This window comes from Canis lupus, chromosome 1 (genome assembly GCF_011100685.1).
Source record: "Canis lupus familiaris isolate Mischka breed German Shepherd chromosome 1, alternate assembly UU_Cfam_GSD_1.0, whole genome shotgun sequence".
Lineage (NCBI taxonomy): Eukaryota > Metazoa > Chordata > Mammalia > Carnivora > Canidae > Canis > Canis lupus.
Genome location: NC_049222.1, coordinates 116,881,925 through 116,909,650, shown reverse-complemented (window position 1 = coordinate 116,909,650; position 27,726 = coordinate 116,881,925). Strand labels below are relative to the sequence as shown.

The following is a 27,726-nucleotide window of genomic DNA, read 5'->3' as shown; positions in this document are numbered from 1 at the left end:
CCCCTCTCTGACAAACACATTGGAATTGGATATAGAACCCTTTAGTAAGCAAGTATGAGTTTTGACCCAGGCAATCTACACCTAAGGAGTGACCAATGCAGCAGGACCCTCCCTCCCTGGACAGGTACCCAGCAATCATATGGGCTTAAGCCAGCTCCCCAGTAGTAATGCACTTGAGGGTGCACACAAGCTACCAGCACTGCTTCTGTAATTAGAATTCATTCACCCAATGTTTGCCCAGCTTTAGAAAAGCTATTCCCTGGGTACCTTGTTTCTACCAATGCAACTGACACTGTGAATGCCAAGATTCTGTAAATAACCAAAAGAGTTGGTCCCTAACAGAGAAGCAAACACGAGGCATTGAAGAAATCAGATAGAGACTGACTTCAAAGAAAATTCAGTGTTCCCTGATAAATTGTGTTATATTATCTCACCACTGGCTAGCTTTCAAGCCATGTTGTATCCATTCTAAGGATATTGCTGCTTTATTTAAATGCAGGTGAGAGCTGGCATGAAAGGATATAATAGAAATGAACATGAACTTAAAGGAAAACACTATACTGTACAAAATCCTCTTCAAAACCAAATATATTTGAAACTGAGTTCATAAGCCACATGAAATCAGACTTACTAGCTGACATTCTATAAAGAAGAGCTTCCATTTTCATTCCCCTTTGTCTTATTTATGGATTTTTATTTATTTAGAAGGTTTTTTTTAGGGGCACCTGTGTGGCTCAGTCAGTTGAGCATCTGTCTTCTGCTCAGGTCATGATCCTGGGGTCCTGGGGTTGAGCCCTATATCAGGTTCCCTGATCAGTGGGGACATACTTCTCCCTCTCCCTCTCTGCCTCTCACTGCTTGTGCTTGCTCTCTGTCAAATAAATAAATTATCTTTAAAAGAAAAAGAAAGGGGGCACCCCTGGTGGCTCAACAGTTTAGCGCTGCCTTCAGCCCAGGGCCTGATCCTGGAGACTCGGGATCGAGTCCCACGTCGGGCTCCCTGCATGGAGCCTGCTTCTCCCTCTGCTACTGTCTCTGCCTCTCTCTCTCTCTCTCTATGTCTCTCATGAACAAATAAATAAAATCTTTTTTAAAAAAAGAAAATAAAAGAAGTTTTTTTTTGTTTTTTTGTTTTTGTTTTTGTTTTTTTTTTAGATTTACTTATTTATTTGACAGAGTGACAGAGACAGTGAGCAAGGGGAGGGGCAGAGGGAGTGGAGGAACAAAAATCCTCAAGCGGACTCCCCCTGGAGCATGGAGCCCAACTCAGGGCTTGATCCCAGGACCCCAAGAACACAACCTGGGCTGAAAACAACAGTCAGCTGCCCAACCAACTGAGCCATTCAGGAGCCCAGATTTTTATTTAATTAATATGTTGTAATCAGAGGAATTATTGATGGCAAAGGAACAGAATTATTTCAAGTATTTTTAATTTTTATTTATTTATTATTTATTTATTTATTTATTTAAAGATTTTATTTATTTATCATGAGAGACACACAGAGAGAGAAGCAGAGACATAGGCAGAGGGAGAAGCAGGCTTCATGCAGGGAGCCCGATGTGGGACTTGATCTTGGAACTCCAGATCACACCTTGAGCCAAAGGCAAGATAAGATGCTCAACTGCTGAGCCACCCAAACGTCCCTCATGCATTTTTAAAATATTCTAATTGTAGGGCAGCCTGGGTGGCTCAATGGTTTAGCGCTGCCTTTGGCCCAGGGCATGATCCTGGAGACCTGGGATGGAGTCCCACATCAGGCTCCCTGCATGGAACCTGCTTCTCCCTCTGCCTGTGTCTCTGCCTCTCTCTCTCTCTGTTCCTCATGAATAAATAAATAAAGTTTTAAAAATATTCTAATTGTATAATTAAGAGGGCTATATTCTAAAACAGGAGCAGGCAACCTTTTCTGTAAAAGGCCAGGGAGTAAATTTGTTGATCCTAATTATTTGTGCATTCCATATTTGTAAACTTACCTACCTGGTAAAATGTATTTGTGATTCCAAAGTCAGTACTCGCAGCACTTTTGTGTTCATTGATGGACATGTGAGGAAAAATGAAAAATAAGTCCCCTGACAGACATGTTCTCAGCTGAAGTCAAACAAGGCAAGCCTCCATTTTCTTGTTTCAGCTCTTAATACCATAAATGGTTTTTTTTTTTTTCAGTTTCTTTAGCATCATGGATTTTTCCTTTCATTTTTTTGTGCTTTTTATTGGTGACTTTGCTGTTTAAAATGACCCCAAAGCACAGTGCTGAAGTGCTGCCTACTGTTCCGAAGCATAAGAAGTCTGAAATGTGCCTCACAGAAAAAAATACATGTGTTAGATCAGATTCATTCAGGCATGACCTATAGTGCTTTGGGCCATGAGTTCAATGTTACTGAATCAACTGTATATAAAAAGGATCTTTAAATAGAAACGCATTAAATAGGGTATATATTGATTGGTTGAAGAAAATGTCATCAGATGTTTGCAGGAAACCCTGTATTTCCTTTAGGAGCAATGGTTTGCTAATTCAGTGTTTGCAACAACTTTATAGAACTCAACTACTGTGAATAAGGAGAACTGACTGTATTTTAGGCTCTGCAGGTTATTCAGTCTGCATTAACCAGCCAATTCTGCCCTTGGGCTCAAATGCAATGATACACAATCATAAATGAAAATGGTTATGTTCCAATGAAGCTTTATTTATGGACACTGAAATTTGAAATGCATGATTTTCACACTTCACGAAATATTCTTTTGATTTTTTAAAACCACTTAAAAGGATAGATATTATTTTTTATTCACTAGTTAGGCAACAGGCAGCAGGCCATATTTGGCCTCCAGGCTGTAGTTTGCCAACCCCTGCTTTAGAATAAATACAATCTAAAATTTTATGTACTAGCTTTATTGTTAGTAATAATATTGGCATTAGCATTTTAAACTATTTTATGGCCATTCTAGGCTACTGCAAATATATAAATATGCTAATATTATAAGAACCAGGATTTCTAGAGAAAGATTATTAGAGAAAAAAAGCAAAAATATAAAAGGTAAGAATAAAACCTTGTAACATTAAATTTGAACTAGTAATGTCAACATAAACTGAGTCTAAGTTTCTTGCCCTCCTTTAACAAGGAAGACTGTCTCATCTAGAACCTGAGATATCTGACTCCCTAACCTGGATTGTCTGCTCTAGCTATACTGCTTCTATTTTCTGTAAAAGATGTTTTTTTCTTAGTCTAGGGCTTCTTAAATCTTCCCAACAAAGTCCCCTTAACACTAAGAGGAACAGCCTACTCTAGGAATCTAGAGGAGAAGCAAATAAACTATTCCACCACAGGAATTTCCTTTGAAATCTTATTTTAAAAGTTATGCTTATTTACATTCTTCTCCACAGTGTGCCTGTGATTAAATGTAAATACATAATTTGCCAGAAAAATCAGGGTGTTTTTTTTTTTTTTTCACCAATTCCTTCAGTAAAGATGATGCTCCTTGAAGATGCAACCTTCCTTTCTCTATTTCAGGGTTGAGGAGAGTGTGCGATCCTGGTCACAGCCAATCATCCTGCCTCCTCACAGTCCCGCAGGAACACACCAGAAGCACACACACTCACCACAATTGGCACACACTGAGCGACTCCCATCCATGGTCTGTAGGAAAGGCCTAAGGAAAACAAATCAAAATCGCGCCACCTAAATCTTCAGTCAATTACAGACACGTTCACCGAAACTGTAAAACCCATTATCTCACAGGCCACAACATTCTCAGCCAGTCCTACACAGTTTGACACACAATTCCAGTCAAAATCTCCTTCCCAAACCACGTTCCAGTCCTCGAAGTAGCACCTCTCAAACACAAACCGGCCACACCCCATGAAACAACCGCACCCAGAACCACGCCAGGACACACAGCGCCATCCCAAAAGGCCCTAGAGGCAGTCACATTCACGCACACCCCCCTTTACTGCGCCCGTCGTTTGTCCCCGCCGCGCTCCAGGACCCGCCGGGCCTCTCCAGGCAAAGCCCCGGGAACCCCACCCCGGCTGGAGCGCGCCTAGTCCTCCGCCTCCCTCCGCCTCCCTCCGCTAGCGGGCGGGGGGGATGCTCCCCTCCCGGGGGCTGGCCGCGCCGGCGCACTCAGCGCCTACAGCGCGAGCTCCCGGCAGCCTCCGCGCGCGGCCCGTTAAGCCCCGGGGGCTGTGTGGACTTGCCGGTTCCGTTGCATTCTCGCTTACACTGAGCATCACCGTGAGGCACGTGCGACGCCCCAGGTGAGCAGTTCTGGTCCGGAGCGTTGGTTCCGGCCATCTGTAGGAAAGGCGTTGCGGTCTGGAGATGAGGAGAGGGAAGGGAAGCGCTGCAGCACCGCAGAGCGTTGCGAGCCGCTCACCTCAGGCCCGAGTGTGCGTGAGAACGGCGGTGGTGTGGTTGTGTTTCTGGGTGACTGTGGGCGTGACGGGGCCCGGGTGTGGCATCAGGACTATGTGCGGTTGTGAGGTCGGGACTGGTGGGTGATGGCGTTTGTGTGACCGAACTGGGTGTAGAGCCTGGACTGTGTGACTCCGACCCTAGCGTTACAGCGGAATCTTCTGCCCTCTCGCCCCTCGCGTCCACCCGCAGAGAAGACCCCCCTCCCCCCCAGTCAGATATCTGAGCGCCAGAGAAAAGATAGCAGCAAAAAGCCTCAGAGCCGATCTTGGGAGTGAATGTTAAAAGAACCGACGGGCCCCTTAGTCTGGCCCCGGGGAGTAACCCCATTGCGCTACATCCTCGGGCGCGCTCGGACGCAGGCTCTCCCATCTCTTGGGGGTCCAGCTGCAGGTTTCAGAACCACGGAGTTTCCTCCAGGAAACTGCTGTGAAGGCCGATTCCCGTCCGCCACATCCGCGACCCTGGCCTTCCTCTAATACTAGGAAGGGTCAGTAATGTTTTCCCTTTTATGTTCTCCGTTTATGTGTGGGTGGTTGGTGGGGACAGGTGGGGGTCGTGGCGTGTCCTAATTTAGCCAGACTGGGCTGGACTCCAAGAAAGGCCTGTTGTCCTAAGATTCCCTTCTTCCTCAGTCTTGTCAAACTCTAAGGAAGGGCTCTGAGAAGGAGGAGGAGGAATGAATTGCTCTTGCCCATTTAAAAAAAATCAAGGTCAAGGAAGTGAGTATTTCCTCTTATAATGTGAAATGCATTTTTATTTTTTAGGACATGGGAACATTTGCTTCCTTCTTCTTAAATGTCCTGTCCATTTAATTAATACTTAGGATCCCCACCTAGTGCCTATATGCACATACCTATTTGATAGATAGTTCCCATTACTTCTATGAGCTTTTTTTTATGTATAAAACTCATAGAACAGCTCTTGATATTTGATAAGTATTTAATAAACATTAGCTATTTGTTACATAACGTGGGGGCAATTCATCAACCACCTCCAATAGATCAGGAAAAATGAAAATACCAAGCTAATTGTGATAGGTATTTTCTAGTTTTAAAAAAAATAAGATGCTCAAATATTTAGAACAAATATTTTTTTTTTTTTAAGATTTGTATTATTGCAGAGAGCATAAGCAGGGGAAAGGGGCAGAGGAAGAAGAAGCAGCAGACTCCTCGCTGAGCGGGGAACCAGCTGGGGGCAGATCCCAGAACCCTGAGATTATGACCTGAGTGGAAGACAGATACATTATGGACTGAGCCACTCAGGCATCCCTAGAACAGAAATTCTTAACCAGAGGTAATTTAAATCTATTTGGGTCTTTCAGAGAGCCAGAAACCCCGTGAAATTGTATTTAAATTATTGTAGATATTTGCTAAGATGCCATTTTTCCGGGGAAGAAGTCTGTAATTTAATGAGATTATCGAACATGATCCTAAAAAGATTTAGATCTACTGCCTATAATCAAAGACTGTAATGTCTGAGAATGCTCTTTGAGATAAATAAGTGTCTAACAATGGGAAATTGTTAAATAAATCACACTCCATCCATGTGATGCAATTTTATGTCATTAAACACGTGAATCCGGGATCCCTGGGTGGCGCAGCGGTTTGGCGCCTGCCTTTGGCCCAGGGCGCGATCCTGGAGACCTGGGATCGAATCCCACGTCAGGCTCCCGGTGCATGGAGCCTGCTTCTCCCTCTGCCTGTGTCTCTGCCTCTCTCTCTCTCACTGTGTGCCTATCATAAATAAATAAAAAATTAAAAAAAAATTTAAAAAAAAAAAAAAAAAAAAACACGTGAATCCTGAGAAGAAAAAAGTAAATGATAAATTTTAAGCAAAGTCATAGTTTTGAACAAGATGACTCAAGTAAATTTTAAATTTGTATGAATCCCTTTTAGTAAACTAGGGATTTGTAAGACATTTTGCAAAAATTATATCTAATGTGAAACTTTATTTATGCAGTAGAGAAAGGCAGAGAAAAAGCCTCTATTGTGTACCATATACTCTTCTGTTTTCTTTGGTAAACTCTTAATGAATTTAAAAATGCTGCTTACCTTAATTGTGTTCAGTTACAGAAGAGAGTAAAGGCAGCTCATTGTTTTGTTGAAGAACAATAAAAAAAAAAACTGATGAATGTTATTTATTTCTGCCATACTGATTTTTTTTTTTTAGAAACCCACTTATGTCAGAGGCCTATAGACTGATTTCTCTTAGCATTTGAAAGGTGCTCCCTCTCCTCAACTCTTTTTTATTGTATTTAATTTTTGTTTCTGATAGAATTAATGCTGATTTATTGTAAACAAGAAAACAATACAAACCTAAGGAACCTATAAAAAAGAAAATCTAATTTGCTCAGAGTCCCATCATCTAGAGTTAGTGAATATTCCTGTTGTTTGTTTTTCCAAAATTTTTTCTGTGCACTTGTGTACATATGTTTTGTAAAATAGAATCACAATAATTGATTGTTTAAGAAGATAAGGATTCTCTAACACTTTGAAAAGAAATTTGGTGCAGTCAAATTTATTATATTGCTGTCTGTACAGAGTAAAGGAGAGTACCATGTTCCCCTCTAATTTGAAAAACCTTTGAAGACTTTATACCTTTTAGGATTATGAAAACATTTACTGGGAAACAGATTATCAAGTAAGATACCTTTTAAGAATCAGACCTTTTTTTTTTTAAGTGATCCAAGTTTGCTTCTAAGTGGAGATTTATAATAATGAGGAAGAAAGTGGTAGAAATTATAAGTATTCAGATACGTTATCCAAAAGCTTTTAATGTGTTCAAAATGATCAAATGTTTTTAATGTGTTCAGAATGATACCTTATCAACTCAATTTCTTGAGTTTTATGATGCCAAATGGTGTCTCTTCAGAACTACTGCGGATGGAGAGCAAAAGAGGCCTTGCTCTACTTGATTTTTATGAATCTTTTTTGCTAATATTAAAAAGAATTACATTCTCAAACTTAGTTCTAAAATTTAGTGATGTTGTAAGAAAGAGCAGTCTGAAAATCTCAAAAAGTTTACTATGGGGGGGGGGGTGCCTGGGTGGTTTAGTTGGTTAAACTCTTACTCTTGGTTTTGGCTCAGGTGTCATGAGATTGAGCCATGCATTGGGCTTAGGCTCAGCACAGAAGTCCACCTGAGATTCTTTCCCCTACCTTTTCCCTCCCCCTGCTATTCCCCCTGCTCTCTCTCTCTTTCTAAAATAAATAAATAAAATACTTAAAAAAAATAACGGGATGCCTGGATGGCTCAGCAGTTGAGCGTCTGCCTTTGGCTCAAGGCGTGATCCTGGGGTCCTGGGATCGAGTCCTGCATCGGGCTCCCTGTGAGGAGTCTGCTTCTCCCTCTGCCTATGTCTCTGCTCTCTCTCTGTGTCTCTCATGAATAAATAAAACCTTAAAAAAATAAAGTTTACTGTAAGAAAAAGAGGGCATCCTAGTATTAAAATTATTAAAGATAATTTATCAAAGATTTGAAGTTTTTTATTAAATATACTTTTTAAATACATGGAATATGGGGCATGTAATGTTTTCATTTTATTAATTGCTTATAATTAGGTATTTTAAGTGCTTTGTATGTATTATTTAACTTTCACAACTTTAAAAGATTGATACTGTTACTTTTCTCCAGTTTATCTGTGAAGAAACAGTGGCACTGAAAACTAACATGTCTGAAGTCTCCTAGTTGATAACTGTCAAACCTTAGGTTCATATCCTGGATCCTGACAATACAGCCTGTGTTTTTTATATATGAGCGTCAGTTACCTCCCAACATTGTGGATGTTCCTTTTAGTCTGCCTGTTGTACTGGGTGATTTATCATGGATATCTTCCTTCATGAATTAATATGAACTAGTACCATTATTATCAATAATTGTGTAATATGCCATCATATTGTGGAACCTAATTTATTTAGTTGGTTGTCTTACTGGTAGGTACTCTGACTTTTGGCTATAAAATATTCTTTGATGAACTTCCTTGTATGTATCTCTTTGTGTACTTTTTTTTTTTAATATTTTATTTATTTATGACAGATACAGAGAGAGAGAGAGGCAGAGACACAGGCAGAGGGAGAAGCAGGCTCCATGCACCGGGAGCCCGATGTGGGATTCGATCCCGGGTCTCCAGGATCACGCCCTGGGGCAAAGGCAGGCGCCAAACCGCTGCACCACCCAGGGATCTCCTCTTTGTGTACTTTTATAAAGATTTTCTAAGGATAAATTCCTAGAAATGGAATTTCTAGGTTGAATTACTAGACATTTTATAAAATATTCATAATATGCCTGATCCTATGGTAGTACTTGGGGAATTAGAGTTACTAAAATGACATGGTTGTGGATTTTAAGTTGCTTATTATCTATCTAGGTAGATAAACCTCTATAGGAATAAGACCAAGTGTAGTATCTGAAGAAGTCAACATAGCTTGTGAGTTCCTGTGAAAAGACATCACCTGATTATAGCAAGCACTGTCAGGTTGCCAAAAAATAACCAAAATCCTGGGCAGCCTGGGTGGATCAGCAGTTTAGCGCCGCCTTCAGTCCACTGGGTGATCGTGGAGACCCAGGATCGAGTCCCACGTCGGGCTCCCTGCATGGAGCCTCCTTCTCCTTCTGCATGTGTCTCTGCCTCTCTCTCTCTGTGTCTCTCATGAATGAATAAATAAATAAAATCTTTTTAAAAAAATAACCAAAATCCAGAGGTTTTCTGTGTAGGTAAATGGATTTTATGTAATAAGTGTTATGCCTTATGGTTTTTATTCTCATGATGTTGATGCAAAGTGAGACCCAATAGGACAAGAAGATTCAGTAGCTCTTTGGAGGGCATTGTGGCTAAAATAACTGGTTCAGAAGCAAGATAAATGCATCAGTTAAGAAGTTAAGAGAGGCAGCAGCAGTGAAACCAGGCATTATTTGGAGATGTTTAACCATTCTTTTCTAGGCAAAACTCCAGCACACACGAACAAACTTATAAATCATAGAGTTGGATCAGATATTGGAATCTAGAAGAAGAAAAAATATGGCAGCTTTTTTCCTCTAAGTTCAGGAGATGACTGCTTTAAAAGTCTCTTCCACCTAGTTTAAGAAAAGTTTCCTATTTACAAAATTTTAAAAATATATTTCTCTCTTTTTTTTCAGATTTTATTTATTCATGAGAGACACAGAGAGAGAGAGAGAGAGAGAAAGAGAAAAAGAGAGAGTGAGAAGCAGAGACACAGGCAGAGGGAGAAGCAGGCTTCATGCAGGGAGCCTGACGCGGGACTTGATCCTGGGTCTCCAGGATCAGGCCCTGGTCTGAAGGTGACACGAAACCGCTGAGCCACCTGGGCTGCCCTAAAAATATATTTCAAGAGTATATATTGCCATATAAAATTGTGAAGTAAATGTAAGTAAAAAGAAGAAAATTAATATCACAATGGGAAATGAACAATTTTTGCATATTTTTTCTCTTGATGCCTCTTAGTGCCTCTTTATGCTGATGTGTATGTATATATTACAAATATATTTGTAAAGTCCATTTTATTTTATTTTTCATGAAGACTACACATCTTGAATATTTTGTATGTCTTTATATATTTTTAAAAGCTTAGGATTTGGTGATTACTATGCACATACAGGATCACAGCACTCAAAATTGTGATTATCTACATTCTTCACTCAGCAACATGTAGTAATCATATTTCCCTCTTTCCAATTAAAGGTCTATATTATAGTTTTTAAGTGACAAGCTTTTTTACTCTGTGGGTGCTTTATAACTTATTTAATCTACTTTCTACTGAAGGATATTTAGGTTCTTTCCAGCTTTTTTCCATTATGAATAATGTTTTTTTGTCAGCGCCCTTACATCTTGTGCACATATACAGAGTAGAGTTAACCCCCACAGTAGAATTTCTGAGTCAGAAGATGTGCATGGTTTAAATGCTGTTTGGACATACTTTTAAATTTACACAATCTGCAGGTTAGAATATTCATTTCCTTATAAACCTGCTAAAAAGGCATCAATACTCTACGATTTAATGTCTTTTGGTGGTTTCATTAACTTGTATATTTTTTAATGAGTCAAGCATGCTCATGTTTCTCCCATTGGAACAAGATATTCTGGGTTTTCGAGACGAGCTAGAGTTGATTGAGAGCTGACTTTGGTTAGAAAAATAATGACTCCAAATTTAGCTTTGCTATGTAACTGAATTTCTGCAAGTGGTTTTACTTCTTTTAGTATGAATATTCTGATCCAGCACATAGATAATTATTATACCACATAGCAATCTGGACGACTCACTTAATCCATATAAAAGATGAAAGTCTGATAAATAGTTATGTGTGTTGTCTACCTGTTGAGAGCATGTATCCATACCTTCTCAGCCCAGATTGTAAAAAAAGAGAATGACAAAGGCATCTAGGAAAGCAGTGTGGTTGATTCTGATTGAAAAGAGTGATGAGCCCAGAAGATTCTGGAAGTTTTTGTCTTGGCTATAGGCTAGCAGGCCAGCAGGGCTGCCAGTGTAGCAGTTTCACAATGGTTAATGACTGCCAGGGTTACTCCTAATGAATTTCTGTCTTTGTACCTGATGATCCAAGCATGCCTGTGAGGCTTTGAAAAATACTCTCGTTTAGATGATATGGCCCTTTATCAGCCCTGGAATTTCTTTTTTTTTTTTCCCTAAGATTTTTTTTCTTTTTTTTTTTTTTTTTTAAGTAATCTCCATACCCAATGTGGAATTCAAACTCAAACACTGAGATCAAGATTTGCACACTCTACTGATAAAACCAGCCAGGCATCCCTGGCCCTGGAATTTCTGAAGAGGGGTTAGATTTGTTCAGACTCCCTCAGATCTCCCTCAGTGTGTGTGTGTGTGTGTGTGTGTGTGTGTGTACAGAGAAGGAAATGGATATAATGGACTCCTGCCATTTTGGGAGTTCTGAGGCCTATCTGATCTCATGGCCTCCTTTGCATCCCCCTAGCTCTGGCCTTTGTGAACTCTGCTTCTCCAGGCAAGTAAACCCCAAGGAGGACTGACCAGTTCTTGAATTTCTAAACCATGGCACACGTAAGTTACTGTTTCTTTTTCCTTCTGAAAATACATTCATGTTAATGTCCTATGAACATTTTTTTATCCTGAAACTTCCTACCTATCAGAGTCCCATCTAGTAATCTTCTCCCAGTCCTCCAAATCCAGTGAGGGATTAGGCTATTTAGCACAACGCCTATCCCGAGTCCTCTTTTCCCCAGTCATTATTCATGTATGCTTTGAAAAACAATCATTCAGCATTTCCTGTATGTGTTCAGTCTTCTGATAAGTGCTGTGGTGGGGCAGAAATGAAATCACTTGAGGGGGATGTTTGACTATCTCTTGTGATTTGCTGAAAGAGGATGGGTCCATTTGACTACTCATGGGGAAACTGGACGTTTCTGGATTTGAGTTTTCCAACTATATAAGATAAGATTTGCTGTTGGTTGGCCTTAGCCTCAATATGATGAAATCTCATGTTTTGTGAGGCTTTTAGGACTGGGTAAAGATGTAGTTAGGTCTTGCATGCAGAAAGATCAAAGATCTTCTCTGGGAATCCCTAACATTTGTACACCAGGAACAGGGTTTTATTTGTAGTTGGACAGGATATGCTGGTCTAGAATATCTTTGTTATTCTGGATCACCAGTATCCAGAATCTATGTCCATATCCTTTAAGTCAAGAACAAATAATGGATACAGTGAAGGGTGGAAAATGATAACAAGTAGGAAGATTGTGCAGATACATAAATAGTTGTGGACCTTCAGAACTGGGAAATATTTTGTATAGACCAAAATAGAAGAAGAAGAATGATTAAGTCTCATATTCCTCACATAGACTATTATATATTTTTTGAAAGTTCATTTAAGAATCTGTCATAAATGGAAAGATGCTTACATATGATCTGATTCAATGATAAACTTGGAAGAAATTCTTTAACTGCATTCAGATCCTTTTCTAACATATTGGAAGGAAACTTTAAAAATCTGTTCTTTAAGGGGAAAGGGTGGAAGAACTCACATTTCTTGAGAATTTATGAGGGAGACATATAACAGGCAGAAGGCTTATCTACAATATTTCATTTAATTGGACAACTGATTTTTTTCTTTCCCAGACATGTTTGGATGACCAAGATACGCCAGAGTATTCAAGAGGCTGCACCTGTAGCAACAGGATTCTTCAAGAGCACATAGGCATGCTGCTTCAGGCACACTCATTTCCTAACTCACTATGTTAAAGGCTTCTAGCCTAAGCCTTTTTGTTTGCCATATGGTCCATTTCCTGCAGTATCTCTTCCATCTTAAAAACAAATTTTCTTTAATTTCAATTATATTATATGGTTTGTCATTGCAGGGATCAGTGATGTTCAATGATGTGTCCATAGTCTTCTCCCAGGAGGAGTGGGAATACCTGGACTTGGAACAGAAGGACTTGTACAGAGATGTAATGTTGGAGAATTATAGCAACCTGGTCTCACTGGGTAAGATTATCTGCCTCTAGTAATTAATACCTGTTCTCTGTAATGTCTGCTTTTTTCTCTGGAAATTTCAAGAATATCTTTCAAGAAACTATTTAAATTTCTGCTCCCTGTTCTCGGTGAATGGTTTGAGCTTTGTTTGGAAGTGAATACCTCAGTTAAGCTTATTAATCTTCCTCATCCTTAAGTGGCCTTCAGGCCATCCTTAATGCTAAAAGAAAGGGCTGGATTTGAATATAGCCTTACTTGTGTCAAAGATTGAGGTTTCACTTTGTGTGAACTCAGTATTGCTATAGATATTTTTTATTTGTTGGTGTACAGGTAAGGAAAATAGCTAGACCCTGTATCTTGGTTTTTAATCTATCAAAAGTACACATAATATTTGCAGTGGTAAGTTGGATCAACAGGATTTATTTACAGTTCAAGAGAACTCATTCCTTTTGTTAATAAACTTACTTACTTTTACCTACTTTTATGATTTAAAATTAAAAACCCAAGAATGTTGCACTTAATATTATATGACTATCCTAAGAAATAACAATAAATGCCTCTGAAAGCTTTTTGTTTCCTCATAGCAAAATAGCAATGACAATTAATAGCTAATACAATACAACATAAGGGCTAGGGATGCCAACCCCCTACACAGTTGAAAAGCTGCATATAACTTTTGACTCCTCAAAAACTTAACTACTAATAGCCTACTGTTGATCAGAATTTACTGGCAACATAAACAGTTGATTAATATGTATTTTATATATGTATTACATACTTTATTCTTAGGATAAAGTAAGCTAGTGAAGAGAAAATATAAAGAAAATCATAAAGAAGAGAAAATACCTTTACGTACTGTACTGTATCAAAAAAAAATTCACATATATATGGAACCTTGCAGTTCAGTCTTGCATTGTTCAAGGGTTGACTGTAAACACAGTACTGAGTACGTATATACAATGTTTAGATATAGATATATGTTAATATAACTATCACAACAGTTGTGTATGATAGGTACTATTACCGTTCTTAAAACAGATATGGCAGGGATTGCTGGGTGGCGCAGCGGTTTAGCGCCTGCCTTTGGCCCAGGGCGCGATCCTGGAGACCCGGGATCGAATCCCACATTGGGCTCCCAGTGCATGGAGCCTGCTTCTCCCTCTGCCTATGTCTCTGCCTATGTCTCTCTCTCTCTCTCTCTGTGACTATCATAAATAAATAAAAATTTAAAAAAAAACAGATATGGCAGGGATAGGATTTGAACTCAGGCAATCTGTACTCAACCACTATTGCCTGTCAAGAAGGATTACTTGTATGAATATAAATTAATCTATTTATTATGTAACCTTAATGTGAATGTTTTTTAACTATTTTGCCTTTCTTTGTTCTAAAGGCTTTATCAGTTACCATTTGACCTATAGTTTATTAAAAATTTAACCAAGACTGAATCAAAGTAATTTTGAATGTATTTTTTATTTCCATTTTACCTCACATTTCTTTTCTCTAACCAGGATGCTTCATTTCTAAGCCAGATGTGATTTCCTTATTGGAACAAGGGAAAGAGCCCTGGAAGGTTGTGAGGAAAGGAAGGAGACGATATCTAGGTGAGTGAGAGCCAATTGAGCAAGAGGAAGCCATCACAGAGGAAACCACTCAACTAATTGGGGAAAAGAGGCACACTCTACTGATGTTGTTTAGAAAGTCCTATTTATTTATTTATTTATTTATTTTAAGGATTTTATTTATTTATTTGAGAGAGAGAGCAAGAGTAGAGGGGGAGGGGCAGATTCCCGGCTGAGCAGGGAGCCTGATGCAGCTGGATCCCAGAATCCTGAGATCATACCCTGAACTGAAGGCAGATGCTTAACCAACTGAGCCACCCAGGTACCCCTAGAACTCTCTTTATCCCATTTACCACTCTTTTGTTGTTTCAAATTTTCCTTCCCTTTGAAAGGGTCATGGGTGGAGAGGTGTTTTCTTTGTTCCCTATTGACAAACATTCTATATATATTTTGAATCCGCTGTTTCCTTTTTGCATTCATAAATAGTAGATAGATAGACAGTCTGGCTGACTGACTTTATCTACCTACCTCTGAGCTGGACACTGTGCTAGATACTATCAATATAGAGGTAAACAAAACCAATAGCGTTTCTGTCCCCATGCAATTTATCTTGTAATAAGAGACAACATAGTAACTGTAAATAAATAGGAAATATAATTTCAGGTACTATGAAATAAACTAAGCAGAATAAGGGAATAGAAAATGGTGTGGGGAAAAAAGGCTATTTTAGGTATGGTCTTAAAAGCTTTATTTATTTATTTATTTATTTATATTTTTCTAAGATTTTTTATTTTATTTATTCATGAGAGACAGAGAGAGGCAGAGACATAGGCAGAAGAAGAAACAGGCTCCATGCAGGGAGCCCGACATGGGACTCGATCCCGGGACTCCAGGATCATGCCTTGGGCAGGCACTAAACCACTGAGCCACCCAGGTGTCCCTAAAAAGCCTTTTTAGAAAAAATAAAAGACTATGAAGAAGAGTATGCTTGACATTGTAATAATATATGTTTTATCAGCAAAGTTTCATACGAATTGCTCTAGAAAATAGATCCTTAAATGACAGAATATCATTCTTTGCTTTTTTCCGTGTGTGTGTGTGTGTATTTATATATATCGGCCTTCATATCAGGAAGAAATGTGAGTGTAATAGACTATACGGAGAAAGATCCCTTGATGTAGCTTCTACCTACCTTTGTACTATTTTCATCTCTCTTTGAACATCATCTTCAAAAAAGATCCTTGGGGCTCCTGGGTGGCTCAGTCAGTTAAGCAACCAACTCTTGATCTCAGCTCAGGTCTTGATCTCAGGATTGTGAGTTCAAGCCCCACATTGGGATCCACACTGGGTATGAAGCCTACTTAAAAAAAATTCCTCAAAAAAAAAATTCCTCAAAATTCTTTATATAGAGGCGTATGTTCAGTTTGTATTTTGTTCTCTGTACATTCAGGTCTGGCTGAGGACACTCATTTTAGGCTAAGAGTTCTTGTTTTGTAACAGGGCCATTTCATGGCCCGTACTGTCTATAATATTATGTCTTCTGACTCACTTTCTATCACAGGAAAGAAAAACATGCTTTTTGTCCCATTCCTACCTTATTTTCTTTTTCACAGTTAGATAATTAAGTGACATTTACCACTGTTAAATGTTGGAAAAACAATGAAATGTGGAAGTTCCAAATGAATAAAACAGTATCAATTTACTAAGGAAGTATTTAGCCAAAATGACCACTGTTGATTTAGACATTTTAAACAAGATCATTTTTTCTTTCATTTTCTTTTCTTCCTTTGTTTCTCCTTTAAGTAATTTTTATTGAAGTATAACATGCATACAGAAAAGTAGATAGATGAGGGAAGGCTTTTTTGAGGATGTGATATTTGAGGAGACATGTGAAGGCTCAAGCTATGTGATTCTCTAGGGCAAGAGCCTTCTGAGCCAATAGAAAAGGCCGAAGGAGGGCAGCCCTGGTGGCTCAGCGGTTTAGCGCCACCGTCGGCCCAGGGCATGATCCTGGAGTCCTGGGATCGAGTCCCACATCGGGCTTCCTGCGTGGAGCCTGCTTCTCCCTCTGCCTGTGTCTCTGCCTCTCTCTCTCTCTCTCTGTGTCTCTCATGAATAAATAAATAAAATCTTTAAAAAAAAAAAAAAGAAAAGGCCGAAGGAGGAAGCTAGCTTTGTACGTTTGAGGAGTAAAAAAAAAGCCATTACAGCTAGAAGAGGAAAAAGGGGAAAGGAAAGTAACAAAAAATGAGATCATTAAGAAAAATTGAAAGCTATAGCCTGCTCTATGATCTAAAATGATCCCTCTGGGGGACCCTGGGTGGCTGTCAGTTACGCATACAACTCTTGATTTTGGCTCAGGTCATGATCATTGCATCAGACCCTAGCTCAACACAGAGTCTACTTGTCCCTCTCCCTCTGCTTCTCCCATAGCTTGCATGCATGCATGCTCTTGAATGAATGAATGAGTGAATGAATGAATGAATGAATTTTAAAAATCTTAAAAAAAAAAGATCTGTCTGGTTGAGCACATAGCAGAAAAGACCACTATAGGGGCAATTTCAGCTGTTCGACTAGAAGTAATGATGGTTTAGATAAGAATGGCAACAGTAGGAAGTAGTAAGAAGCTCTTAGATTTGTGATATGTATGAAAGTGATGCCAAAAAGAACATGCTGATCATAAATGGATCATGTGGGAAAAAGACTTATCAAAAGAGGAGATAAGGGTGTTAGCTCAAACAGCTAAGTGAACGGAAGTACATTTTTCTGAAATGGGGAAGATAAGAAGAGCAGGAAACACTGAGTTTCTGTTTTGGATATTTGACTCTGAGATGTGTGTTTCTCTTTGAGATGTTGATTAAGCAGCTGAATATGTATACCTAGAGCTTAGGGAGAAATTATGGTCTGTTGTATATCTGGCGTCTTTCTGGTTGGAATTTAAATCCATGCATCTGAACTTGATCATCTAAGGAAGGCATGCAGAAGGAAGAAAGCAAACAAGGGAAATGGGCCTAAGGATTGATTTATGGGCACTCCACCATCTAGACCTTTGAAAGAGGAGACAGCAAAGAAGATGTAGAAGGAGCAGCTGCTGACATAAAATGTTGCAAAATGAGAGGAGTAGACAATGAAGATGGAGAATGCTGGTTGACTTCAGTGAACTAAATCTAATGGCAGTGAAGTCAGGGTGAAAACATGATTGAAATGACATAATGAGAGGAGGGTAGGTGAGGCAGTGATGAGAATGAGTATAAGACAACTCTTTGGAGGAATTGTGTATGAAAGGAAGCTGGGAAATGGAGTTCAGGGGCACCTGGGTGGCTCAGTTGATTAAGCTTCTGCCTAGGCTCAGGTCATGTCTCAGGGTCCTGGGATTGAGCCCTGCATCAGGCTCCCTACAACGGGGAGTCTGCTTCTCCCTCTCTTCACTCATGTCCTCTCTCTGTCTCTCTCAAATGAAAAAATAAAATCTTAAAAAAAAAAAAAAGAAATGGAGTTCATAGTTACACTGGGGGTATGAGTTACAAGCAGTGTATCTTGTGATATGAGATATTAGAGCATGTTTTGTGTGCTCACGAGAATGATTCTCTAGGTGTGGAAATTGATGCAAGAGAGAAAGAATATAATGGTGGGAGCTATGTCCCTGAGGTTGGAGTGAAAGAAGGGGGATAAGATCCAGGGAATAGGAGGGTATAAAAAAGAAAATAATATAATTATGAATGCAGGTTGGTCAGGGTGTTGGAGAGAAAATAGACTATTCTATCATTGTTATTTTCTCAGTGAAATAAGAAAGATGATCATGAATAGAATGTGAAGATTATTCAATATTAGCTTCAATATTTAGCATTCAGTGTGGGCCTATCCAGTGTGATAAAAATTGATTCTCAGAAGTACAGTTTCTTAAATGTCAGGTTTTATTATTTAGAGATCTTTGTACATTGTCCCCAGTATTGAAATGCAAATAGGACTTCCTTGGGACCTAATCTTTTTTTTTTTTTTTTAATTTTTTTTAATTTTTTTTATTTATTTATGATAGTCACAGAGAGAGAGACAGAGACAGAGACACAGGCAGAGGGAGAAGCAGGCTCCATGCACTGGGAGCCCAATGTGGGATTCGATCCTGGGGCTCCGGGATTGCGCCCTGGGCCAAAGGCAGGCGCCAAACTGCTGCGCCACCCAGGGATCCCTGGACCCAATCTTTTATGTCCCAGACCTTGTATCAACAAAGCAGTGTTAGTTAATAATAAAATGTCCATTGGGATGCCTGGGTGGCTCAGTGGTTGGGCGTCTGCCTTCGGTTCAGGTCTGATCCCGGGATGCGGGATCGGGTCCTGCATCGGGCTGCCTGCAGGGAGCCCGCTTCTCCCTCTGCCTATGTCTCTGCCTCTCTCTCTCAGTCTGTGTCTCTCATGAATAAATAAATAAATCTTTTAAAAAAATAATAATAAAATAAAATGTCCAGGGGCACTTGAATGGCTTAGTCGGTTAAGCATCTGCTTTCAGCTCCAGGTCATGATCCCAGGATCCTGGGATCAAGCCTTGCATTGGGCTCCCTGCTCAGTGAGGAGTCTGCCTCTTTCTTTCCCTCTGCACCCCTCAAGCCCCCCTTCTCAAATAAAGTCTTTACAAAATAAAACTGTCCAAAGTAATAAGTACAGGTGATATATATGACATTGTCTCTCTTTTTTTAAGATTTTATTTATTTGAGAGAGAGAGTGAGCACAGAGTGAGAGGGAGAAGCAGACTTCCTGCTGAGCAGAGATCCTGAGGCAGGGCTTGATCCCAGTACTCTGAGGTCATGACCTGAGCCACCCAGCTGCCCCTATATGACATTTTCTTTTCATTAAGGGTGCTTCTCTACAAAGCATATTTATTATTTTTATATTTATGTTTTTAGCTGATAAAAAAGAAATCTTATATTTTTCTATATTCTCATTAGCAGTCTTCAATAGAATAGAAATCCTTAGATCAATAGAATTGGGCCTGGCACTTGGTCTATTAATTGGCATATATATATATATATACGCTGTAAAAGTGTTATTTTAGCTCTCAACATTAAAACATATTTGTCAATTCTTTTGAGATATGTCCAAGCCTGCCTTTTTATTGTGTCTCTTTGTATTTAATTTTTCATCTAAACCACACATAGTGCATTTTTTATTTCTAGTTTTAAGTTTTTTAAGTAGAACAAGAACCAGACTTGCAGTGTGAGTGCAGAATACTCCTTGATTGTCATGTTTTCCCCCATCTTTTACTCTTGTCCAACAATTTTTGACAGCTGTGATTTTTAACAATATGTATTTATGACCAGTTTTTCCAGTATTCAGTTTCATTTTCATAGAGTCAGTCTCTTCTCATAGTTGCCTAGTTGCCCACGAGTTTATATAATATTTAATTAAATTAGATACCTTAAGGGAAAAAGTAAAACTGACCTAAACTTGTTTGGAACGAACACTCCCTTGTAAGGCAAAAGTGCCTTGTCACCTGGACCTGTGGTTGTGACTCTATCCCCAAGACATGAGCAGCTATTAGTTTCTCTCTCATGCCTTAGTCCTCATGTCCATTGCCAACTCTGGAAGCAGGTAATAGTAGTTACTGTCTGGCCTAAGGGAGATAATCTGCAGGATTTGATCTACCTGGCCATTTTGAGCATAATGTTTACCCCATTGTCAGCCATGGTCTCCCTACCTGCTCAATTTCTCAGCATAAACAGACCCTCCATAGGCCACTCACCTTGTACAGAGTAATCTCCAACTGTGATTTGGTGTGTCATTTCTTTAGAAAATCTAATGTCAGGCAGCCTGAGTGGCTTAGCAGTTTAGCGCACCCTTCAGCCCAGCTCGGGATCCTGGAGACCCGGGATCGAGTCCTACGTTGGGCTCCCTGCATGGAACCTGCTTCTCCCTCTCCCTGTGTCTCTGCCTCTCTCTCATGAATAAATAAATAAAATCTTTAAAAAAAAAATCTAATGTCAAATACTTCATGAGTATTTCACAGTTTTCTTCATTACTATCATGACTGGGATCTTCTTTTCTCCATTATATTTTATTGTTAAATGAATATATGAAAGTTACCAGCTTTTGTATTTTGATTTTTATGTCCTACTACCCTACTTAAATTGTGTTTTTTTTTTTTCTTAAATTGTTATCATTTAAATTATTTAAACCTCTTAAGTTTTCCAGTTATGTAATCACCATCTGGAAATACAAGTTTACCTCCTAAATTTTTCTACCTCTGGCTTTTTTCCAAACTCCCCCCCCCTTTTTTTAAGATTTATTTATTTATTTATGATAGACATAGGAAGAGAGGCAGAGATATAGGAGGAGGGAGAAGCAGGCTCCATGCCGGGAGCCCGACACGGGACTCAATCCCGGGACTCCAGGATCACGCCCTGGGCCAAAGGCAGGCGCCAAACCGCCGAGCCACCCAGGGATCCCCGCAAACTCCCCTTTTGTTAAAATAATATATATTTTATAATTTTATTTTATTTTATTTTTTTATATTTTATCGTTTTAGAGAAGTAATCATTTCTATTTTATTTTGCCATTCCTTTTAAATCAGGAATGGTTCTTATTTTAGTTGCCTTTCAACATCTGTGGAGTTGATCATGTGATTTTTTCCCCTCTCCACAGCCTTATTAACATGTTGATTTATTTGGGGACACCTGGGTGGCTCAGTTAGTTAAGCATCCAACTCTTGATTTTGGCTCATGTCATGGTCTCAGAGTCTTGAGATCAAGCCCTGCATTGGGCTCCCCCTGTTGAGTCTGCTTCTCTCCCTCTCTCTCTGCCCCCTCCCTGCTCACGCACTCTCTCTCTCTCTCTCAAATAAATAAGTAAAATTTTAAAAGTATGAATTTATTTTAATAGATTTCCCCATAATGGACCATTCTAGCATTCTTTGAATAAGCAGTACTGGGTCTTTCAATGTGCTCTTTTATTAGATGTTTAGAATTTTTATATCAGTTTTCAGAAAATTGGTATGTGGTTTTCTTTTTATGAATAGTCTTTGTTTACTATGGTATTACTTTATGAAAATAGTTTGGAAGTCCTCCTTTTTCTTAGCTCTCAGTCTAATTGAATTTGAATGGCCTGTTCTCTAATGCTTCTTTCCTAAAAGAAGGATATGGTAAGTGTGACCACATTCTCTGTTTGCTCTATGGAAATTAATGTTTAAACATTGTATCTCTTCTGTGGTCAGTTTTGGTAAATTACTTTTTCCTAGAAAATTATTCATTTTGGCTGTGTTTTATAATTTATCGGCAAAGTTGCCCCTTTTCAGTTATCCTCTGTATTCATGCTTAGTTTCATTTTGTTATGTCTTCTTTTTTTTCCAAAGATTTTATTTATTTGAGAGAGAGAAAGTATGCACCTGCATGTAGACACAGGTGGGGGCAGAGGAATAAGCAGGCTCACTGCTCAGCAGGGAGCCTGATCCAGGGCTGGTTCCCAGGACCCTGCTATTATGATCAGTTAAACATCTGTTTAACCAACTGAGCCACCCAGGCGCCCCTCACTTTGCTATTTCTTGTGTGCTTGCCTGCTGTTTATATTAACTAACACTTTATCAGTTTTGCTACTTTGTTTCTTAAAAGAATGTTTTGTGGGCATTTTTTAAGATTTTATTTATTTATTCATGGGAGACACAGAAAAAGGCAGAAGCATAGGCAGAGGGAGAAGCAGGCTCCCTCTAGGGAGCCTGATGTGGGACCTGGTCCCAGGACCCTGGGATCATGACCTCAGCCAAAGGCAGGTGCTCAGCTACTGAGCTACCCAGGTGCCCCAAATGGTTTTGTTTTATGTATTAGTTCTTTTTTTCTAACTAACTCTGCCTTTATATCGATTAATTTCTTCTGCTTTGTTTCAGTTTACTTTAACTTTTTTCTTTTTCTGATTTATTTTTAATTAATTTTTTCTCATGTTTATAGCTGTAAATAAGTTTTTATTTTATTTTTTTATTCTTTATTTTTGTAAATAAGTTTTTAAATTTTGTTCTAAGCACTTTGTTTATATTCTGTAGATATTAATTTGGATTTTAAAATTATCACTGTTTTTTTTTTTTTTTTTTTTAAGATTTATTTATTCATTCATTCAGAGAGAGCTAAGAGAGAGGCAGAGACACAGGCGGAGGGAGAAGCAGGCTCCATGCAGGGAGCCCGATGTGGGACTTGATCCCGGGTCTCCAGGATCACACCCCAGGCTGCAGGCGGCGCTAAACCGCTGCGCCACCGGGGCTGCCCTAAAATTATCATTGTTTTCTAAAAAACAGAAATCCTGTTTTGTAGTTTATTTCCCTATTGATCTAAAAGTTATTTATTTATGTTAAGATTTTATTTATTTATTCATGAGACACACAGAGAGAGAGAGAGAGGCAGAGACAGGCAGAGGGAGAAGCAAGCTCCATGCAGGGAGCCTGACGTGGGACTCGATACAGGGACTCCAGAATCACGCCCTGGGCTGGAGGCACACGCTGAACTGCTGAGCCACCCAGGGATTCCATTATAACTTATTTAATATAGACTTCTAAAATTTCAAGTGGATTTACTTTTGGATTTTAAATTTTATTATGTCTAGCTTTAGTAGAAAATGTCTGTGTGATTTTAACCTTTTTTATGCAGACCATATAATTTAATTCATAACATCCTCCTTTTTCTCTCATACATAACTCATTTAGCACTTAAATATTTCTCTAGCTATTTCTCCTTCTGGTTTACCATCTTCTCTCGAAATCTAACATGACCTTTGTTAGCAATTCTTCACACTCAAGTGACGGCAAGACCCTTTGTCCCTATTAGTGAATTCCTTGCATATCTGTCTTTTTTTTCTTTTTTTGTTGCTAAGGATTTCATTAAAAAATCAGTAAAGTATAAACATGTTTTCCTGTGTGGAAAATCACTGGCACGTATTTCTGGAAATACAAGAATGGCTCTAAAGGAATGGAAAGGAGACCTAAGCAAGGGGATGAGAGAACAAAACCAGTTGAGCATTTATAAAATGGATGAGTAATAGAATGAGCTTGGACAGAGGGATTAATGAATAGAACTCTTCAGTACTTTTATTGTGACGTTGAGACAAAAGGTAACTCATGGCTATGCGATGATAGATAAGGGGTTTAAGCAATGAAAGGATATATAAGAATATACAATCACCATTTTCCATTTCTATATTTAGATGGACTAGCTTGGAAGAATAAAGGGAATGTTTAATCATTGTTGTAAGATGGGAGAGATTAGAGACAGAAATATATTCCAAATAAGTATTAACCATGGGAATTAGTGAAACCTATTAAGTGCTATGGATGTATTTTTTAATAGAGAGTAAAATAGAGATTGCTTCTCCCATTGAAGAGATTTAGGAGTGGATGCCTGCATGGTTCAGTGGTTGAGCATCTGCCTTTGGCTCAGCCTGTGATCCTGGAGTCCCAGGATCAAGTCCCACATTGGGCTTCGTGCATGGAGCCTGCTTCTCCCTCTGCTTATGTCTCTGCCCCTCTCTCTCTGTGTTTCTCATGAATAAATAAATCTTAAAGAAAAAAAAAGGTTTAGGAGTAAGAAAAGGAGCAACAATTGGAAAAAATTATAAATATGTAATTTCAGCACAGATGTTGATATATAATACATGTATAAGAACAGAGGTTTATATACTGACAGTAGAATCAGCCTTAAAGGAAGTGACTTTTGACCTAAGACCTCAGGATGAGAAGTAGCCACAGTGCAAAAAACCCAAGGAGAAGATTTGTGGGAGATAGAGCAGACTGAGATGATGTGTTATAGGTAAGTTGAGGCCTTTTAACCACAGCAAGTTTTATTTTAGTTTAAGAATAAAGAGAAATTGTTGAAAAAAGTTAAGTATGATTTCTTAACCTTTCCATTCCATCAGAGTTGTGTGAAGAACATTAAATATAGGACTGGCCAGGACTGTAGAATCTGATCCAGGTGTTTTATTTATTTATTTTTATTTTTCTAAAGATTTTATTTATTCATTTATGAGAAACCGAGGCAGAGACACAGGCAGAGGGAAAAGCAGGTGCCCCATGGGACATGGGACTCAATCCTGGGACTCCGGATCATGCCTGAGCTGAAGGCAGACCTCAACTCCTGAGCCACCTAGGCATCCCTGATCCAGGTGTTTTAGGTGGCATCTAAACCTCAATATTTAGGGGCACATGCATGGCTCATTCAGTTGAGTGTCCAACTCTTGGTTTCAGCTCAGGTCATGATCTCAAGGTTGTGGGATTGAGCCCTGGGTCAGGCTCTGTGCTCAGTGCAGTCTTCTTGGGAATCTCTCTCTCCCTCTACCTACCCCTGCTGCATATGCATGGGTGTGCTCTCTCAAATAAATAAACCTTAAAAAAATAATCATCATATTTATAATATGATTTTAATAATCATATTAATGATTTAATAATCATCAATATTTATCCCTATGATTCTACTTCACATCTCAATTTGAGATCCACTGATTTAATATGTTTATTAATCACCAGTCTCACTTTTTTCTTTTTCTTTTTTTTTTTTTTACTTTTTTCTTTTTAAAGATTTTATTTATTTTTTCATGAGAGACACAGAGAGAGAGAGAGAGAGAGAGGGGGGCAGAGACACAGGCAGAGGGAGAAGCAGGCTCCATAGAGGGAGCCCGATGTGGGACTTGATCCTGGATCTCCAGGATTATGCCCTCGGCTGAATGCAGGCGCTAAACTGCTGAGCCACCCGGGCTGCCCACCAGTCTCACTTTCTTAACATCAACTTTCATTTTTCCTGGTGTTACCTTATGTTTTTTTTTTTCCAAGTTGTATAACTATATTTTTAAAATTTCATTGAGCATTACTTTAGTTGTCTTTTTATTTCTACTGTAGAAATTTCACTTCTTTTTAAAAAAGGAAACCATGTGTTTGCTCTCTTATTTTCTTTCAGATTTAGAGAACAGATATGAGACCAAGAAGTTATCTTCAGAGAATGACGTTTATGAAATAAACTTACCCCAATGGAAGATAATGGAAAGGATTAAAAACCATGGCCTTAAGGGCCTAATTTTAAAAAGTGATTGGGAGCCCAAAAGAAAATTTGAAGGGCAGGAGGGATATTTCAGTCAAATGAAAATTGCATCTCAAAAAGTGTCTTCTTACCAAACACACACATCTCCGACTCCACATCAGAGAATTCATTTTGTGGAGAAACCCTATGAATGTAAAGAATGTGGGAAATCCTTTAGAGTACGCCAACAGCTTACTTTTCATCATAGAATTCATACTGGTGAAAAACCCTATGAATGTAAGGAATGTGGAATGGCCTTTAGACAGACTGCACACCTTACTCGACATCAGAGACTTCATTCTGGTGAAAAACTCTATGAATGTAAGGAATGTGGAGAATCTTTCATATGTGGCCCAGACCTCAGAGTACATCAGAAAATTCATATTGGTGAGAAGCCCTATGAATGTAAAGAATGTGGGAAGGCCTTCAGAGTACGCGGACAACTTACTCTTCATCAGAGAATTCATACTGGTGAGAAACCCTATGTATGTACAGAATGTGGAAAGGCCTTTAGACAGTATGCACACCTTACTCGACATCAGAAGCTTAATATTGCCGACAAGCTCTATGAATGTAAAGAATGTGGGAAGGCCTTTTTGTGTGGCTCTGGCCTTAGAGTACATCACAAACTTCATACTGGTGAGAAGCCCTATGAATGTAAGGAATGTGGGAAAGCCTTTAGAGTGAGACAACAATTAACACTCCACCAGAGAATTCATACTGGAGAGAAACCCTATGAATGTAAGGAATGTGGAAAGACCTTTAGTCGTGGTTATCATCTTATTCTTCATCACAGAATTCATACTGGTGAGAAACCTTACGAATGTAAGGAATGTTGGAAGGCCTTTAGTCGTTACTCACAACTAATTTCACACCAAAGTATTCATATTGGAGTTAAACCCTATGACTGCAAGGAATGTGGGAAGGCTTTTAGATTACTCTCCCAACTTACACAACATCAGAGTATTCATATTGGTGAGAAACCCTATAAATGTAAGGAATGTGGGAAGGCCTTTAGATTGCGCCAAAAACTTACTCTACATCAGAGTATTCATACTGGTGAAAAACCTTTTGAATGTAAGGAATGTAGGAAGGCTTTTAGACTTAATTCATCCCTTATTCAACATCTGAGGATTCATTCTGGTGAGAAACCCTATGAATGTAAGGAATGTAAGAAAGCCTTTAGGCAACATTCACACCTTACCCATCATCTAAAAATTCATAATGTAAAAATATAGTTTTTCAATCCTGTGTTGTAGAACAGTCTATGGATATAGTAATTAATCCCTATTGCTTCCTTTATATAAGCAACTGACTTGGCATGAGAGGTTTTATATCATTAAAAGAATGTTAATGCATTCCACATCACTTAAACCTGATAAACTTCACATTTATTCTAAAAACTAATCCTATCAATGTAAAAAATGTGGAAGACACTTATCATCTCTGTCCTGTCACTTTCCCACTTGAATTATGTTGACAAGATGCTTTACTGCTATGTGCTATAATTTTTTAATTTGTAAAATGGTAATATAATACTGTGGCAGAATAAAGATTGCTGTAAATTCTTTGACATTTCTCCCCCACCATCAAGAGCTGGAATCTGCATCCCTTGCCCTTGAGACTGAGCAGACTGTGACCACTTTGATTAGTAGAAGTATTGCTGTGCCAGTTTCAGGACCCAGGCTTTACTGGTAGATTTTACTTCATCTCTTGGGATGCTCTCTTAAGCTTAGGCCCTGAATTATGTTAAAAAGTCTGGCTGCTGTGCTGGGGAGACCACATGGAGAAGCCCTAAGACTACAAAGAAAGGAAGTGCACCCTTCTGAGCCCAGACTCCACACATGCCTACCAAGACACCAGACATTTGAGTGAAGTAGTGTTGAATCCTCCAGACTAGCCAGCAGCTGAATGCCATTGAATGACTTGAGTTGATACCATATAAAACAGATGAATCTACCAACTGAGCCCCTGCCCAAATTCCTGACCCATATGATCATGTATAACAAAACAATTGTTGTTTTAAGCCACTAAATTTTGTTTTCTTATTATCATTAATATTACTCCTTTGAAAACTCATATGTAAGACTATGAGTCCAATGAATATAGAAATGCCTTCCACCAACATTCATCCTTATTGAACTTTAGGTAACTTACTCTTTTTAAAATAGTGGAAGTAAAAAAAAAAAAAAAATAGTGGAAGTAAATTCTTTTTCAATTTGTTCATTGAAAAACAGGTATTCTA

General features: G+C 38.8%; 1 protein-coding gene across 7 annotated transcripts; it reads left to right on the top strand.

Moving 5' to 3' along the window:
* Positions 1–4,125: 4,125 nt before the first annotated feature.
* ZFP82 (ZFP82 zinc finger protein) lies at positions 4,126–27,726 on the top strand. 7 transcript variants are annotated; one of them, XM_038529164.1, is made up of 6 exons: positions 4,126–4,253; positions 11,374–11,459; positions 12,534–12,612; positions 12,773–12,899; positions 14,399–14,491; positions 25,362–27,726. In XM_038529164.1, the coding sequence occupies exons 4-6, from the start codon at positions 12,782–12,784 to the stop codon at positions 26,717–26,719; spliced, it is 1,569 nt and encodes a 522-aa protein (XP_038385092.1). In that variant the 5' UTR covers positions 4,126–4,253; positions 11,374–11,459; positions 12,534–12,612; positions 12,773–12,781; the 3' UTR covers positions 26,720–27,726. The 7 variants fall into 7 exon arrangements, with proteins under 7 accessions (XP_038385092.1, XP_038385089.1, XP_038385095.1 ...); XM_038529166.1 differs by lacking the exon at positions 4,126–4,253 and adding an exon at positions 5,577–5,706; XM_038529165.1 differs by lacking the exon at positions 4,126–4,253 and adding an exon at positions 9,642–9,796.